This window comes from Colias philodice, chromosome 15 (assembly GCF_061535455.1).
Source record: "Colias philodice isolate Cphi_HAF_F1 chromosome 15, ilColPhil1 Martin Lab GWU primary, whole genome shotgun sequence".
NCBI lineage: Eukaryota > Metazoa > Arthropoda > Insecta > Lepidoptera > Pieridae > Colias > Colias philodice.
In genome coordinates this window covers 6426756-6446420 of record NC_143100.1, presented here as the reverse complement: position 1 = coordinate 6446420, position 19665 = coordinate 6426756, and the positions used below count along the sequence as shown (strand labels likewise).

General features: G+C 32.5%; 2 protein-coding genes across 2 annotated transcripts in view; both read right to left on the bottom strand.

Moving 5' to 3' along the window:
- Window positions 1-489: 489 nt before the first annotated feature.
- On the bottom strand, window positions 490-2563 carry Mp20 (muscle-specific protein 20 transgelin). Its single transcript, XM_089703972.1, has 4 exons — window positions 2452-2563; window positions 1953-2164; window positions 1498-1618; window positions 490-978 (listed from the first exon to the last, which is right to left on the bottom strand). The coding sequence occupies exons 1-4, from the start codon at window positions 2479-2481 to the stop codon at window positions 787-789; spliced, it is 555 nt and encodes a 184-aa protein (XP_089560098.1). The 5' UTR covers window positions 2482-2563; the 3' UTR covers window positions 490-786.
- Window positions 2564-5901: 3338 nt separating this feature from the next.
- Window positions 5902-19665, bottom strand: part of LOC149482267 (uncharacterized) — a 38472-nt gene continuing 24708 nt past the window's right edge. Inside the window, exon 4 of the mRNA XM_089703885.1 lies at window positions 5902-6798. Within this exon, the coding sequence (XP_089560011.1) occupies window positions 6596-6798 (203 nt within the window). The 3' untranslated portion in view covers window positions 5902-6595. The remainder of the gene's footprint in view (window positions 6799-19665) is intronic.

Sequence of the window (19665 nt, the reverse complement as noted above, 5' to 3'; positions counted from 1 at the left end):
CAGGCGGAGACAGTCCGAGCGGTTTGTAAATAACATAATATATTGTAACTACGTACTTATTTTATAGAAATAGTTTTTAAATTATGGATGTCTATTGTCTACTGGCTACTTAGCTAGTCCATATAGTTATAAATATTAAAAAAATAAAGCAATCTCGATGTATTATGTTATACCCACATTTATTTTATTGTACTCTAGTCTGCATTTACTCTATGTATATTCTTGTTTAGGTTCTTGTATTATATAATTGAATTTATTTTTCGTCATTACATTTTTTTTCAATGTATACACGTAATTATAATATATCTAAATTCACTTTGTTGGTCATGTTTTTCCGTTTTCATAAAATAGATTCATTTACTATAAGCAAGAGCATTTTATAATGTAATATTGTGTTGGATGTATTTTAAATTGTATTTGTAATTTTTTTTTACTATACAGCCAATTAAATATTTTGGTATAATTTGTATATTCAATAAAAAGTCAAAGTAAATAAATAGTGTTTTATTAAAAAATGATATCATATTATTATAATGGAAATCATATAATTTCTTAATTCTAAATACGAAACCAATTTTGCGCAATATGGAAGTATAAGACGTAATTACCAGGTAATTTTGGTAATATTCAGGTCATCTTGTCCACAAACAAGAGAACTCACAATCTTACACATCACGCTTGACTAGTATTTAGATACATGATCCAACAGTCTTATCATAGCGTCCACGTTCACACAATGTTGTAAAATTTTCTTAAAACTAGTATCACTTTGTCCCTGCGCAATGTTCACTTGCCGAGGAGGATCTTGCGGCCAGCGCCAAGGTTCTGGCCGGCCTGGGTGGCGCCCTTGTTGCTTCCAGCCTGGAGACCGATCACGGTCTGACCAGCCCTAAGCACTTCTTCAGAGAAGTCACGCTTGCACTCGTCAGAGGGCTTGGGGCCTAGGGAAGGACCGGTGAACTCAGGGTGTCTGTAAGTCTACAAAAAAAAATCACGTTAAAGGAAAATTCCAATAATATTTATGTAATAACCTCGATCAACCTCGGTTCACACACGTGACCTTGGATATTTGTGAAAAGTGAGGTAATGTTGCAAAAAGGTCGTAAATCTCGGTTGTTGGCAACGATTCAACTTCTCAAATTCTAAACATGTCTTGAAAGAAAACATTTTGTAAACGCGTCGTTTGAGTATTATGATTCAACATACTAATGCGGGTTTATGGCAGGATATGAATTTAGTAGTTTAAATATTTACATTAACATTATCGTACTGAAATAACTGACTCGGTCTTTTATACTTCCTATGATATTGTGATGCTTTGCTTATATGACCTCTTCTAGATATCTCTCACGATTACATAACATTACCATAATGCAATATTATTAACTATTTTATTTTTCCTATTGAAGGGTTTTATTTGCCAAATACTAATCCATTACCATTTATCTTACCGTATTTGTTAAATAATTTTAAATAAAAAAATAAATCCATATTTACCTCACGGCCCAAAGCGAAGAGTGTGCTGACTACTTGAGCGATGTCCTTCTTCTCCCAAAGGTCCACAGTTTGGAAGACGTCTATGTCAGCGACGCCGTAGGCTTTGATTGCGGCTTGGAAGCTGAAATATAAGAAAAAAATATGAAATTTCTGCTTCTTTAATCTCTATTTTTAGGCTGTAGTAAAAACTACTAAAACTTTACTTTTAAAAAAAAAAGAAAAGGAAAAGTTATGTCTATTCCATTCTCGTATGAGTTTTCTTTGTAATATTTAGTACTACATCATATAAAGATAGTAGAGCACAATAGTAATGTCGGCATTGAAATAATTTTTGGTGGAATTTGAAATTTTTTTATGAGGTTGCGTTCCTCATAAAAAATATCCTAAAGAAAAACCTCACCTCCAGGTGAGGTTTTTATTTCTGGCTAGTCTTGAGGACAATCTTATTAACTTACTTGGTGATGTTCTCCATCATTTTGAATTGTCCACCAGAGGTGTTGATTTTGTTGACGGATCCAGGCTTGATCTTGTTGATAAGCTGGCAGAGGACAGTTCCGTCCTTAAGGACATCTTCGAACGCCTCGCCAGGGGGGAATTTAGCACCAAGAATGGTTTCGATCCACTCCTGGCATTCTTTCTCTTGTTCAGGGCTGCGCTTGGAAGCGAGCTGTAAAATTTCCAGTGTTATTAAGCTTGTAAATTATTAATTAAAGAATTTTTAAACTAATTTGTAACTAACTGCATTTGTATTAGGTTCCTTTTATTATTTACTGATTTTAATGACTTCGGAACAAAGAAATAATTTTCTCTAAATTATTACAAACGCTGGCACTTGGCATGGTATATGCGGTTAAAAAATTGTAGTAAATAACAATACATGAGCGTAAAGATCGTAAAGATGTCAAGGCGAATTATTAAAATAAATTATTGTAGTTTTCTAAAAAATTTTCTCACCTTAGCGCGTACTTGACGTTCGAGAGACATTTTCTGGTTTGTTGTTGCTTGGCTTCTAAATGTGTTAGTTCGCCGCAAAAAGCACCGATAGACTGAACTCCTGAAAGCTAATGCCACGTATTTATAGAGCGTGAGGCTGCGCCCTTCTGGAAAACTCTTATGAATACTTTACGCCATCCGATGTCGAATCCGCTACAAATATGATTCTGACTCAACAGCCTCTAGCTGAAGGCGTTACACATGAATTATCTTATGAAAATAGTTCCAATATTCACAATCAACATATTTATGATACCTACTTGGAATAAAGAGTTGAAGACCTACGAGTAAAAAGTTTTAAAATGTAATCAAAATTTTTTTTTTTTTTATTTTTCATCAAAAATGATTATTATAATGTTTTTATTTGGAGTGATATTCCATTATTGTTAACTCAGTTCCTAGGTAGGGACTGATACATAACACGCTTCAAGACTGAAATTAACTGTTAACTTTTTCGAGGCACTGAATTCTCCAACAGGTATAATATCTACTGTTCCAACTTAAAAGTTTTCACTATTTTCGTAGATTCTTCTATCGATCATTTTAAAGGTATATTTTTAATTTATTTTAATTTTATATTGGAAATAGATGCAATGTCTTATCAGTGTAACACAATTCGTTATGTGTATAGATAAGTAACTTTCATAGATACCTATGGGTAGGCAAACTTAACAACGGCCAATGATCTATATACCTATTATTATTTTTATTGTAATAAATATTTCTATTTTATTATTAAAATTTTAAAAGGTGCCGGTATCTTCCATCATTTCGATGATAAAGCTATAGTCATAATGATATACCTACAGCTTCAACAATATCTTTAACCGCAATAGACAATGTAACTATGGTTAAAGCTCTTGAAAAAATATTTGTTTAAAAGATTTTTTATAGAAACACTGATGACTAAAATTTGAAGCGTTACGAGAATTTTTATGACCCACCGACTATATTATTAAGTTTCAGAGTACTTGACCAATTTTTACTAAAACGATCATTCTATTCCTTGTTTTGGAAATAAATCTATATTCGATACTATTCTTCCACTTTTGCTTATTCATCAAATAACTTACAAACAATATCTACAATAGTAATATAATATAGTAGGTATAATATATATAAGCGTATATATATTCGACAACACCTGTAAATAAAGGAATGTACCTTTTGTGCCCAACCTCCTACGCGTTTATTTACTGCCATAATTTAATTAGATCGCCACTGTTAGCATTTGTCACGTTGTCATATCCACATGTTTTAAGATTTACATATATTTGTTACGACAAAATGCTTATATGTATGTCTTCATACATTAACGTCAGGGGAACATGAAATTGCAAGGGAGTCTTGAAATAAGTGCCTATGACTTTCCTCCTAATTTGACAAACTGTTATATTTAAATTAGCTTTATTTCACAGTTCCATTCATCACCAATTTTTTATATTTTTTTTTATAATGAAAGCTCTCTCCTTATTTATTATATGTTTGGGATACTTTATAATGAATTTCAAGTAGCTACTAAGATAATAGACATTGCAAAAAAACATCATCACTGATCGCATGTCACGAAATATGAAGATATCTGGCTATAATAGCATGAGGCTAGTACAAAAAAAGAAATTATATTTAAAGGTACTAAAAAGAAATAAAGGTAAATTTAAAAGTATAAGTGTTGCGTGGTGTTGCTAGTTGCTATACCCTACTACCTTACTCTATTGTATGTTTGTCAGCTTTTACGCCTGAACCAAAGCACATTTTCATTACAAATTTCATCCATGATGAAATTTGGTAAACGTGAACTACGCAGCTAGAAATCAAACATATTATAGTACTGCTATGAATAATCTAATAAGCAATAACCATTTTCCTGTAGCTGTTAAATTGTTTATATATTTTAAAGAAATTACGCCATGGCGCTAAAATAGATAAATGTTTATACCTAGGTATCTGTGTTCGATAATGTTCGTCGATGTAAACAAAGAGTTTAAAAATAATTTCTTGGTTACGAAGCAATGCAATCTGTGGAATTATTTTAAAATCTAACACTAATAATAATTCTTATCGTACTATTTGATGGCAATACGAGATTAAACTATTCCTAATATGTAATTGCTTATATCGCATCCTTCACTTTATAATATTCATTCCATGACGAGCCATTATGTACTTGCTTTTTTCTGTATTCAGCACTTAATATAATACGATAACCAGCGACCATTCGATCCATAAAAATAATTTCTTTATCTTTTATTATTTGCTTTTTTCTTTCCGATCCTACGCAAGCAAAACAAATAAATATATTCCATCTATCTCTCTAAGTATGAAGTTTCTGTAAAACCTAGGTAATATTGATAAATGAACAATTTTCACGCAACATCGTGAAAGATTGCTCAGAACTGAAAACCATAAGCATTACAAAGTGTTACATATTCGGTAAATAAGGGCTATTTTTAGAAGGTCATAATAATGTTGGTGCGCCCCGGCACGCGTTACTGAAGAATGCCAAACGCCAGTCGCCGCCCACAGCAGCTTTTTTCAGTAGTCGTTGACTTATCATTGTCGCCCGAACCCACGCGCTATACGGGACGGCTTTATGCACACGGTTCTAATCACACCGATATCAATCATGTCACATGGTTTTTCTCCACAATCAGCCATTATAGTATTCTTGACATTGGGTTCATGATAACAAATTTAATTTATTTATTAAATTAAATTTAGTTTTACAGGTTTTTAGTCCTAATTTGAAAAGCTTGTATGTTATTTCTTATTTCGGACTTTCATTTAAATACCTAAGTACTTGATAGTCATGATTGCAAAAAAAACATGTTAAAAAATATTTAAGCGCAGTATTTGTATTCAATTTATATAAAAAAAAATGTTAGAAAACAGCTACATTTAATCTATTTTAGTGTTGAATACTAACTAAATACTTAAAACATTATAATCCTATTGAAATCAAGTTTGAACTCTACAATGTTTGAATCAGAATATGTGACAACCAATGTTTTTAATCTACAGTAATGTGATAATTAAATGTATATAGAATATAATCTGACATCGCATAGTATGATTTGTAGTTTTATTTCATACACTACAAATCATACTATATGCTTGGAATGTTAATTAAAACAGTAATCTCTAATAATATGTATAAGAAACAGCGTCGGAATGTGATTCTTTAGACATACCGAAGGAAATCGAGTTGGTATAACAAAACATATAAAATGTAAATTAAATTAAATTCAAAGACATTTTATTAATTTCTTTATTAAAACACCCTCCACAATTTTCTTGTTAACGTTACACTCATAGTACAATTCTATGTACTAATATGCACAAGTACTTATATACAATGACTTAATATACACAATATTTACAACATTGTTTATTATAAGTTCACATTTTTACACAATTTCTGTGAACATCTATAAGTAGTAGTAGGTTAATAAAATTTCAAAAGAGTTTGGCATTTATAAATAAATCTCTGATAAATAAATAGTTATGCAATAACGAAAGCCTCTACAAAGATTGACTAATTTGATTATAATTAAAATGACTAGAGTATTGTTTAAATACTTTAACTTATCACATATAATTTATTTGGAATGATTTCGCTTTAGTTTAGAAGTATACAAGAGCGTATACAATGCAATTCAATATAATATTTACATCTACTTATCACACAAAATTCGAATTCCTTATATCATCCCTAACACCGTCTTTCATAAAAACTACAATAGAGAGATTTATTTCATTTAACATGATTTATATTTCGAAAAGACGATGTAAAGAGATAACTAAACTACTTAAATATATGTAAGTATGTGATCCTAGAGAACTGCACTTCAATCAAAACCTTTACGTACTTGGAATCGATTTATCTCACGTTAACTTATACTACAAATTAAATAATTTTAATTAACTACAATTTAATGGACACGAATGTTTGGCACTTCAATATTTTCATTCAATTCGCAGTCTTTTCGAAATTCACTTTAAAATTCACGTTACTTTTAGTTTTTACCACATTTGTGAGAGTCTTCGTTCATGAATTATATTGTTCGTGGCATCGTGATGCATTCATTTAGAAGTAAAACGCGGATTAGAAAAGATGGTTGTTAGATTTGGCCAATGTCCCGAGGTGGTCCGAGAGTAGATAGTTGGGTGGTGCGACTCCTAGGAGCGGGAAGCCCGAAGGCTGCCGGAGGAGGCCGCAGCCTCCAGCCCACTTACTGCCGCCCACGCCGCTCACAGGCGGCTCGGCGCCACCGCCTACGCCGTTCAGTTCCTCACATAACTTGTTTGCTGGAACAAAATCACATGCTCTATGTTTAAAAATAATCCTATGTGTTGGAAGTAGTTAAGTTTTTTCTAGTCGTTACAATAATCATGAAAATATTAATAAGTAACTTATGCAGTATGCAGTTGAAAGTATAATTCATTAAAGATTGAAAATATGGAACCTATTTAGATAGAAAATAATATATTCGTTGAAATTTCATTCGGGTGCACCTTTAAACTGTGTTCTTTGTTTTTAAACGATTATTTATAAACTAGCTGTGCCCGCGACTTCGTCCGCGTGGAATAGTGACTGCATAGTAGTTACTACTTAACACACAATTATTGAGTAAACACGTCTTGAAACACGTACTATCATATACAACTAAATTATAAGTACATACTTACACATTATTATAAAGTTAAGAAATAAAATAAAAAATAACACAAAAGAACTGTTAGTAAAATTTATTACTAAACTGAGCTATAAAACTTAGGTACAGAAGAGTTCAAAATTTCCAGGATGTGGTTAGTCTCCCGCTCCCATATTCCTTCTACTTTCACAGACTTTCAACTTTTCCCTTTCATCCCTAGTAAATGGCAGAACCGATTTTGATCTAAACCATGTCTAATCATACCTATATATTATGTACATGTCATATCCTTTCGTTTGGTACTCCATTTGGATTATTTATCCCCACTATCACCCCTAAGGTGCCCTATACGTAATAAACAGATTAACCAATTTTGATAAAACATGACTAATTGTAATTCACACGTCATTTGATATGCCGCTTGATTATATTATTTGACCACATTCGATTATTCATTCCCACTTTTACCGCTATAAATCAATAAATGGATGAACCGATTTTGATTAAATATGCCTCATCATACTTCTCACGTCAGGTCATGCCCTTTCATTTGATATGCCACTTGGGTATATTATTTGACAACTTTTATTCCCACTTTTATACCTATATCCAATAAATGGATGAACCAATTTTGATAAAATATGTCTTATTGTACTTTACACGTCATGTCTTTCATTAGATAAGTCACTTGAGTATATTTGATAAAATTTATTTATTTATTCCCACTTTTACCCCTATATCAAATAAATGGATGAACCGATTTTGATAACATTGGACTACTTAATTGTTTCTGACAGGTCGTCTTTTTTCATTTGATATATCACTTGGGTATAACAGACAGCATTCGTTTTTCTCATTCCCACTTTTGCCCTACATATAATTATTGGATGAACCGATTTTGATTAAATATGCCTCATTATACTTCTCACGTCAGGTCATGCCCTTTCATTTGATATGCCACTTGGGTATATTCGACAACTTTTATTCCCACTTTTATACCTACATATTATATCCAATAAATGGATGAACCAATTTTGATAAAATATTATGTCTTATTGTACTTTACACGTCATGTCTTTCATTAGATACGTCACTTGAGTATATTTGATAAAATTTATTTATTTATTCCCACTTTAACCCCTATATCAAATAAATTGATAAACCAATTTTGATATAATTTGACTTGTTGTTTCTGACAGGTCGTCTTTTTTCATTTGATATATCACTTGGGTATAACAGACAACATTCGTTTTTTTCATTCCCACTTTTACCCCTCTATGTATAATAAATGGATGAACCGATTTTGATTAAATACCTATGCCTCATTACACTTCTCACGTCAGGTCATGCCCTTTCATTTGATATGCCACTTAGGTATATTTGACAACTTTTATTGTCACTTTTATCCAATAAATGGATGAACCAATTTTGATAAAATATGTCTTATTGTACTTTACACGTCATGTCTTTCATTAGATACGTCACTTGAGTATATTTGATAAAATTCATTTATTTATTCCCACTTTTACCCCTATATCAAATAAATGGATGAACCGATTTTCATAAAATTTGACTAATTGTTTCTGACATGTCGTCTATTTTCATTTGATATATCACTTGGGTATAACCTACATTAACAACTTACATTAACAACTAACATGCGTTTTTTTCACCCCTATATAATATAATAAACAACTAATGTAACAAAAAAACGCATCTAATTCGTATTACCCGTTAGCGAGCTACGGTGGCACAGACAGACACGCAATACACACATAGCGGTCATAACACCCCTCTTTTTGCGTCGGGGGTTAAAAATATAATACCTACGACATAATTTCAAAGACCTTTTATATAGAAAATTTACCTAGAAGTAACCATAATGCTATTTGTGCAGGTTTTAGACTTATGAGCAAAAATCTAAATAAAGGTCCTTTGACCCCCCCTACTACCCCCTCAGCATAACCCCCCCCCCACGCTTGGGGACTTTCGATATGATCATCTGGACATGTCAAGGAATAACTTTAGCGTATAATTTACGTAATAAAGTAATTCATGTATAGAATGCCTTAGCAAATGTTCGCTGTGATTACTTAAATGGTCATAACTTTTTTATTTATGAACCGATTGACATGAAATAAACACTAAATGTTAAATGAAGCTTACCACAATATATTAGTGAAAACCGCATCTAAATCGGATAAGCCGTTTCTGAGATTAGCGTGTTCAAACATACAGACAAACAGACAAACAGACAAACAGACAAACAGACAAAAATTTTTTTAACAACAGTTTTGGGTTTGGGATCGATTTAGTAATAACCCCTGCTAATTTTTTTTTACATATTTTCATTGTACAGACACCACTTTTCTAGAATTTTATTATATGTATTGATAGCTGTGCCCGCGACTTCGTCCGCGTGGAATAGTGACTGCATAGTAGTTACTACTTAACACACAATTATTGAGTAAACACGTCTTGAAACACGTACTATCATATACAACTAAATTATAAGTACATACTTACACATTATTATAAAGTTAAGAAATAAAATAAAAAATAACACAAAAGAACTGTTAGTAAAATTTATTACTAAACTGAGCTATAAAACTTAGGTACAGAAGAGTTCAAAATTTCCAGGATGTGGTTAGTCTCCCGCTCCCATATTCCTTCTACTTTCACAGACTTTCAACTTTTCCCTTTCACCCCTAGTAAATGGCAGAACCGATTTTGATCTAAACCATGTCTAATCATACCTATATATTATGTACATGTCATATCCTTTCGTTTGGTACTCCATTTGGATTATTTATCCCCACTATCACCCCTAAGGTGCCCTATACGTAATAAACAGATTAACCAATTTTGATAAAACATGACTAATTGTAATTCACACGTCATTTGATATGCCGCTTGATTATATTATTTGACCACATTCGATTATTCATTCCCACTTTTACCGCTATAAATCAATAAATGGATGAACCGATTTTGATTAAATATGCCTCATCATACTTCTCACGTCAGGTCATGCCCTTTCATTTGATATGCCACTTGGGTATATTATTTGACAACTTTTATTCCCACTTTTATACCTATATCCAATAAATGGATGAACCAATTTTGATAAAATATGTCTTATTGTACTTTACACGTCATGTCTTTCATTAGATAAGTCACTTGAGTATATTTGATAAAATTTATTTATTTATTCCCACTTTTACCCCTATATCAAATAAATGGATGAACCGATTTTGATAACATTGGACTACTTAATTGTTTCTGACAGGTCGTCTTTTTTCATTTGATATATCACTTGGGTATAACAGACAGCATTCGTTTTTCTCATTCCCACTTTTGCCCTACATATAATTATTGGATGAACCGATTTTGATTAAATATGCCTCATTATACTTCTCACGTCAGGTCATGCCCTTTCATTTGATATGCCACTTGGGTATATTCGACAACTTTTATTCCCACTTTTATACCTACACTAGCTGTTGCCCGCGACTTCGTCCGCGATTACGTCGTTTTTCGTCATTCGTCGTTTAAAAAAAATACGTGACACTTTATTTTTGAATGTTCTTAATTGTCTCTTATAAAAATTAACTACATTAAAATTGAATACTCTGATAAGAAAATCTTAAAATCGGAGGACATCGAAAATCTGAGGAAAACATGAGTGAATTTGATTTAAATTCTACATTACTTAGTAATTCAAATAATAATCTAAATTAAATGTAGATTAACAGTTTGAGCGCATCATTATATAATATGTGCCTAAGTATTAAATTACGTTAGTTTACATAGTAATTTTACTAAAAACACGATGACTTTCTTTCGCGCTCGGTACAACAAACTAAGCATGTTTGTAGATGTTTGTGGTACGTGGCCCGCGTCACTCGACCCCCCGTGAGTTCCCCTCCGTTACTATGCGAAAATACATTCGTCGCCCTACCGTAGGAAAAATTGTAATATTTTAAATTCGAGAAATATTGATTTCTTGTATTCGACTATTCGTTGTAGTCGAATACAAAATATATTTGAAGAAACTTAGGTTGGCCTTCAGGCAAAAGGGATCCTATCAAATGATAAACTTGACCTTGTATCTTAAAAGTAAGCATGAAAGGATCCTCTGATAATTGTTGAGCACCAAAGGATCATTTAAAACGCACTACTATAAGAGCGAATATTGTCTAAGAACTGTTTAGATTGCACATGTTCCTCTAAAAGTAGTGATTTCAAAGGTTCTGGTGTATCTTCAAACGAAAGCCGACTCCTTACTCCTCTTTAAAGCATTACAAAAAGAACATACTACGTTAATATCGCCTATACAGAAGATGATCTGTAATCAATTGTGAGGTTATAAGCAAACCCACTTTTATATTTGTCGGACCACACCACCGAATTCGTAGATTGATCTTCTATGTTTACCTCTAAGTCATTAAGACTCGAAATCTGTCTACAGTAAGACGGGCCTCTCGCTATTCGTCCGTTTCAAGAGACCAAATAGTTTCAATTCTTAATCTTTCATTAAACAAACTTATTAATCGTACTTGTCTCAAATAATGGTAATATTCGCGTCCCTACTCTAGTCATTGCTTATGCTCATGTTCATCTTCAAGAGATCGAATAATATTATGGTGCACCCTATCATTTGTCAAACGGTCTTCATATTGAGTAAAAATTTCAGATTATCGAGATAAAATATGTCATTTGCGGTCAGCTGTGAGACGTTATACCCTCTCAGTGAAGGTTTCGGTCTCACAGGATAGTACATGCCGTTCGCGGTCAGTTGTGAGCCGCAATTCTCGTTGTGAAGCGGTTTCAAGTTCTCGGCATAACACATGTTGTTTTCGGTCAATAGTAAGCCTCTTACCTCTAACGATCCTTGAGAACTCTTATTTCTCATTTTCTTATCTTTGCTCGAATTTCGATATAAAGATTTTTTAGGTGGCACTGATGCGAGTGAATAAAAATTAAGTTGAAACGGACTGAGAGTGTTATAATCATCAATCATCATCATCATCAATACATATAATAAAATTGTGGAAAAGCGATGTCTGTACAATGAAAATATGTAGAAAAAAATTAGCAGGTGTTATTATTAAATCGATCTTGAACCCAAAACTGTAGTTAAAAATTTTTTTGTCTGTTTGTATGTATGTTTGTGCACGCTAATCTCAGAAACGGCTTATCCGATTTAGATGCGGTTTTCACTAATGTATTGTGGTAATCTTCATTTAACATTTAGTGTTTAATTCATGTCAATCGGTTCATAAATAAAAAAGTTATGACAATTTATAAGTAATCACGGCGAACATTTGCTAAGGCATTCTATTGTACACTGTACAGTGTACGATAAAACGTAATTTATCTGTTATACGCTACAGTTATTCCTTTACATGTCCAGATGATCATATCAAAATTCCCCAAGGGTTTGGGGGTAAGCTGAGGTAGTAGGGGGGGGCGGGGTCAAATTAACATTATGGTTACTTCTAATAGGTAAATTTTCCACATAAAATGTCCTTTAAATTATGTCGTATTATATTTTTAACCCCCGACGCAAAACGACGGGTGTTATGTGTTTGACTGCTATGTATTTCTGTGTGTGCGTGTGTGTGTGTCTGTCTATGGCACCGTAGCTGGCTAACAGGTAAACCGAATTAGATGCGGCTTTTTTTTTGTTAGGCAGCATATTTTCCGACGCTGGTTTTTAGATAAATTGTATCAAAATCGGTTCATCCACTTATTATACCTACATAGGGGTAAAAGTGGGAATGAAAAAAATGATATAATAATTTATTTTTAAAGATCGTCGGGAAGTTTATGAAATTATTTATTCCTTTTTCTATACACTTTTCTTCGATTAAACGGTTTAGTTACGTGCTCCCTCTCTCTCTCTTCAGCCTTTAGTTACGTGCGTGAGACAGGAAACATCTAATTTGGATTTGTTGCTGGATTTGATAAAAATTGAGTATCGATTAAGCTGATCAGTGGCTACACCATACATTATTAAAAACATCCATTTAAGAAAGGAAGGAAATAGAATATGCTCCTCTCCCCTCCTGGTTCCTAAAAAATAATATGACATAATTTAAAATAAATTTTACGTAGAATTAGTTAGGCATTTCTTTTTTGATTTTCGATATTATATACTAATCATAATTTTTAATTACAATATTATGTAGTAACTATTTGGTATAGGTTAGGCATTTCATTTCTTGATTTTCTTTAATAAGTTGGTACGTAAGTTTTTTAGCTCAGTTTAGTATAAATTTTAATAACAATTCTTTTAATTATTTATGGTAGTACGTATTTACTCAATAATTGTATGTTAAGTAGTAATTCAGCATGGGCGTAGCCACGGTGGGGCTGGGTGGGGCGCTTACCCTGGCTTTGATCTGGTAGGTACCAATTGTGAAGTGTAGGAAGAGTGGGCGTGGGCGTTGGCGTGGGCCTGGGAGTGGGCGTGGGAGTGGAAGCATGAAAATAAAAACAATTATTCTTGCCCCACCCTGAGCCCATGGTCATAGGTCCCATAGTCACTATTCCACGCGGACGAAGTCGCGGGCACAGCTAGTAGACAAATATAATCAGAAAGCTTTGAACTCCTAAGCTCAACCATAAAAGATAGACATTTATGATGTCGGGAGATATTTTTTATATAATATGGAGAACATTTCTTTCATACTTGATTTCTGTGTAGCTTTAACCCGTAGGTTGCACACGCGACGAAAGCTTAAAAATGGAGTTACTGCTCTGCTCACGAATATGAAAAATAATTGTACCAAGTTTCGTTTAAATCCGTCGAGTAGTTTTTGGTTCTATAACGGTTATACAGACAGACAGACGGAAAAATTTTTGGCGTCAGTGTCGATCCCTAATCATCTCGTGATAGTTATTTAGGAAATATATTTCATGTACAGAATTGACCTCTACAGATTTAATATAAGTATATAAGTATACATATAATTAGATTCCAATTTCCATGTAACGTTAAATTCGACTATACAATAACTAACAGACAACGCAGGTTACTCTCGTTTCCGTAAGTTGAGGCGGCTACATCCTCATAACTTCATTTTTTGTGAACGAAACGACAGCGCGGTTTAATTCGATGCCAACACCATCAAAAAAAAGGAAATATTTTTAATTGTGAAAAAATATTATGATTTGTACACTATTAATACTATTTTAACATTAACACAAAATATAAGACTGTGAGTGTGTAAAAATAAATCCAGCTAGTTTCACATCAAACTTATGTTTTTAATTAGGTATACGACATGAAAATATATTAATTACCAAGCAATAATCATACAGGTAAATACTGAACAAAAGTATTAACAGTCAAAGTATATTTTTACTTACAACATGTAAATGATGAAGGAATAATAATTATCAACAAACTAACCTTTTTGTATTATTGTTTATAAATATAAATTCATAAACAATAAATTTATAAAGAATAGAAAAAATTCGACCACTAAAGAATGCTGGTTCGAGTCCCGCCTCGTTATCGAATTTTTAAAATACGAAGATTTTTAAAAATGTAACCAATGAACACAATCAATATTAGATTAACTGTAATGGTGTCTAGTTTGACTTAAAATAATAAACATCTACCCTCACTTTTAAAAATGTAGTATATTCACAGTTCACACGAATTATAAGCCTTATAGGGAAGGGAAGATATGGGTTAAAGAGTTAAATAAATAAATAACATAATTATATTTAAATTATTAATTTTTAACATTGTGTCCAGTAGTGTTAACATGTAAATTGATTTGATTTTTACGAAATCTCATAGATGGCGCTGTTTCAAATTTGTATACTAATAAATTCATTAAACTGATTCTCTGCCCAAATTACGTAAATGACATAGTTTTTATTGTGTAAAGCTAGATAATAGCATGGCTTACCCGAAACCAACATTTAAACATGAGTCTTTAGATTGTACGCTGTCGTAATACACGGAATACGTAAGAAAAAAAAAGGTTCACAGCTCCTCCCCCGGAGGTGATAGCATGATAATATGTTTAAAAAAGCCTCACTCGACCTGTTAGTAATATTCATGCAAAATTTGAAGTCAATCTATGCAGTACTTTTCGAGATTAGCCTGGACAAACATACAGACAAACAGACAAACAGACAAACAGACAAACAGACAAAAATTCTAAAAACTATGTTTTTGGCTTCTATATCGATTATAGATCATGGATTATGTATTCTTTTAAAAAAATATTCAATGTACAGTTTTGACTTTCCTACGATTTTATTATATGTATAGATATTATATCCAATAAATGGATGAACCAATTTTGATAAAATATTATGTCTTATTGTACTTTACACGTCATGTCTTTCATTAGATACGTCACTTGAGTATATTTGATAAAATTTATTTATTTATTCCCACTTTAACCCCTATATCAAATAAATTGATAAACCAATTTTGATATAATTTGACTTGTTGTTTCTGACAGGTCGTCTTTTTTCATTTGATATATCACTTGGGTATAACAGACAACATTCGTTTTTTTCATTCCCACTTTTACCCCTCTATGTATAATAAATGGATGAACCGATTTTGATTAAATACCTATGCCTCATTACACTTCTCACGTCAGGTCATGCCCTTTCATTTGATATGCCACTTAGGTATATTTGACAACTTTTATTGTCACTTTTATCCAATAAATGGATGAACCAATTTTGATAAAATATGTCTTATTGTACTTTACACGTCATGTCTTTCATTAGATACGTCACTTGAGTATATTTGATAAAATTCATTTATTTATTCCCACTTTTACCCCTATATCAAATAAATGGATGAACCGATTTTCATAAAATTTGACTAATTGTTTCTGACATGTCGTCTATTTTCATTTGATATATCACTTGGGTATAACCTACATTAACAACTTACATTAACAACTAACATGCGTTTTTTTCACCCCTATATAATATAATAAACAACTAATGTAACAAAAAAACGCATCTAATTCGTATTACCCGTTAGCGAGCTACGGTGGCACAGACAGACACGCAATACACACATAGCGGTCATAACACCCCTCTTTTTGCGTCGGGGGTTAAAAATATAATACCTACGACATAATTTCAAAGACCTTTTATATAGAAAATTTACCTAGAAGTAACCATAATGCTATTTGTGCAGGTTTTAGACTTATGAGCAAAAATCTAAATAAAGGTCCTTTGACCCCCCCTACTACCCCCTCAGCATAACCCCCCCCCCCACGCTTGGGGACTTTCGATATGATCATCTGGACATGTCAAGGAATAACTTTAGCGTATAATTTACGTAATAAAGTAATTCATGTATAGAATGCCTTAGCAAATGTTCGCTGTGATTACTTAAATGGTCATAACTTTTTTATTTATGAACCGATTGACATGAAATAAACACTAAATGTTAAATGAAGCTTACCACAATATATTAGTGAAAACCGCATCTAAATCGGATAAGCCGTTTCTGAGATTAGCGTGTTCAAACATACAGACAAACAGACAAACAGACAAACAGACAAACAGACAAACAGACAAAAATTTTTTTAACAACAGTTTTGGGTTTGGGATCGATTTAGTAATAACCCCTGCTAATTTTTTTTTACATATTTTCATTGTACAGACACCACTTTTCTAGAATTTTATTATATGTATTGATGATAAGAGTACTAAGAATATTTCTGCAGTATTATTTGCTTAAAAGTGCAATCTTGCTAGTTCATGTATATTTACAAATTTAGGCAGAAAATTAGTAAGGATATACAATAAGAAATCCTATTAAAAGAAATATTCATATATGTATTAATAAAAAAATGAACAAGACCCAGACACAACTAATCGTTAGGGCGCGTTCCCACTATGTCGTAACGACTAATTTATCGTTCGACGACTGTCGTCTCTACCTGTTCCCATTATAACGATTGTTTGTCGTCAACAATTTTTATCGTTTAGCGACTGTCGTATCTAGCTGTTCCCATTGGATCGCGACCACATTTTATCGTTTCCTGGGAGTCGCTTTGTCGTTTACACATCATATCTAGTCGCCTCTGCGTTCGCTTGGTGATTACTAGTGCGTTTACTCTCCTGAGTTCAATGGACGTTATAGAGTTGCCGTCCACGATTTTTTATCGTTTTACGACTGTCGTGCTTGCGTTCCCACTGTCACGACAAAGTGTCGTCACTGCAAAAACTGTCGTAGACGACAGTAAATTGTGTCGTTCTAAATGTGAACACCTCCATTTAAACATATAAGCCACGACACTTAAAACTACACGATTATCTGTCGTCACGACACGGTGGGAACGCGCCCTTAGTGATTAAATATGTAGAGACTAGAGACATAAACTATTAGTTAACTAGTGTGTACTATAAATCAGAATAGTGCTATACAAATAAAACAGTCGATGCATTCAATCTGTCCGAATATGAAATCAGGTTGCAGTCGGAGTGGTAAACACGAAATAATCGTGTTAACACAATTAGGCTCTAATCACCTAATCCTTGCTATGCGGCTCCGTTGTTTATTCAAGCCTGAGTGACAATCGCGCGAACAATTAGCGCAAATGAGCCGAAGTGAAAATCTGGCGCGGGTGGTGGCGTGGCGGGGTGGTAATGTGATTAATGCCACAAGTCCGCCATTATACGCCGCAAACTCTCTGTTCTAGCCCGCTGCCTACCGCTCTAATTCAAAATAACACTCGGTACTACCATGCTGCAAAACTCAGGTACCTACATTGCCTTACTTGGATGCAGAATTAAAATGGTTAAGAGTGTTGCCACATTGTCTTTTAGAATTTGTAGAAAGCTAAGATGTTATGCTTAAGATGTTATCATGATCATAAAAATAACGTTAAGTATGAATTTCGTGAAGATATGAATGTAAAATAAAAACGTTAATGTTTAAGTAAACTGAAATTTCAATTCATTCATTAATAATATATCTACTTCGTCTTAACATTCACATGTAATTCAACTAATCGCTCAATGAACGCTCATTGTTTCTAATTAAATTTACGCATCGATTTACAATTAAAATGTTTCAACAATGATTAAAATACCGTCGCTGCGTCAAATGGCAATCGAACTTGACCCAGATTCCTTTGTTCTATTTTCACAAATTGTGATACCATTATCATTGAAGAAGTCGCCTTTTCAATGCATCGTCTAAATTTAAAATCTATTTTGAGGACTTATATTTATATCGTTGTAATCAGCCTTGTTATTTTCTCCCACGCGAGTCTTGTGTTCAACGTTGCTATTGGTTGAGTACATTCAAATGTTATGCGTGATTCATCCGTCTATAATTTCAACAATCAATGTTTATAAAGACGTAAAAATCGCTGCTCAAAATATCTCACACTATTATAGAGTGTTTAGGTTTAAAGAATCATTTATTCTCATTTAAAGACTTAAAGCTAACTACATGAGAATAACATAACAAAGTAAATAAATAATCTAACAGTCGTCCGGGCACAGCTATTCCAAAGGTAGGTGTTTTATTCCAGAAGTGATTGGTCAGTGTTTAACTGAACTGTTCGCTAATATAATTCCCATTAAATTTGTGAATTATGCTCTAATAACTTATTATAATTCTGTAATGTTTAACGCTGTTACGCTGACGATGTAAATCGCTAAAGACTAGAAAATATTATAGAATAAGTATCAATTTTTATTTCGAATTTAATATCTATTAGACACTAACATTAGTCAATGATTTGAAATTAAAATTCGGAAATGAAAAAAAATGTTACGATTTTTATTTGACCAAAAAAACTAACATAAAACTTCTTAAACCTATCATCACTACCTAATCTAAATATTAGTAAATAAATATTTAAGAATTATCTACGCAAAGCATAAGCCGTTATGAAGAGGTATATTTTCCACTAAAAATAGAAGCGGGTAATGACGATGATGATGAACACAAACCGCAAAGGTCATTTAACTCTTACATATTATAAACTCATCGCAATTTATACATGACAGAAACGAAGAGAATTCAGCTCAACTCACATACTTTTTATATTTTTAGCTTGAGAAAATAATATTTCTCAAGAACACCGAATAGCGAGGATTTCCACGAAATTCATCAGCAACATTTTAATTGTCCAACGTTATAAATGACCGTTCATGAAAATGTTAGCGCAAGACAAGAGATAGAAAGTTAATCACAATTAATGGTTCATTGTACATTCTATACTCACGGAATGCGTTGATTTTATTAGTAGGTACGTATGTTAATAATGAGTATTTTTAATAAATGTGAGCTTATAAATGAGACAAAATTTGGAACTCTAAGTATAATGTAAAGGTTTCCAAACCGAGGCCTAGGTTGAGATAATAAAATTAATCGAAACCAAATTTTTTAAATTATTTTTAACAAAAAAGCAGTTTTCAAAATAAAATTAAATGTTTTGTCTTCTTTCTTTCAAAACGCCAAAAAACCGAATAATAATTATTTACAACTCGTTCGGAAAGCAAT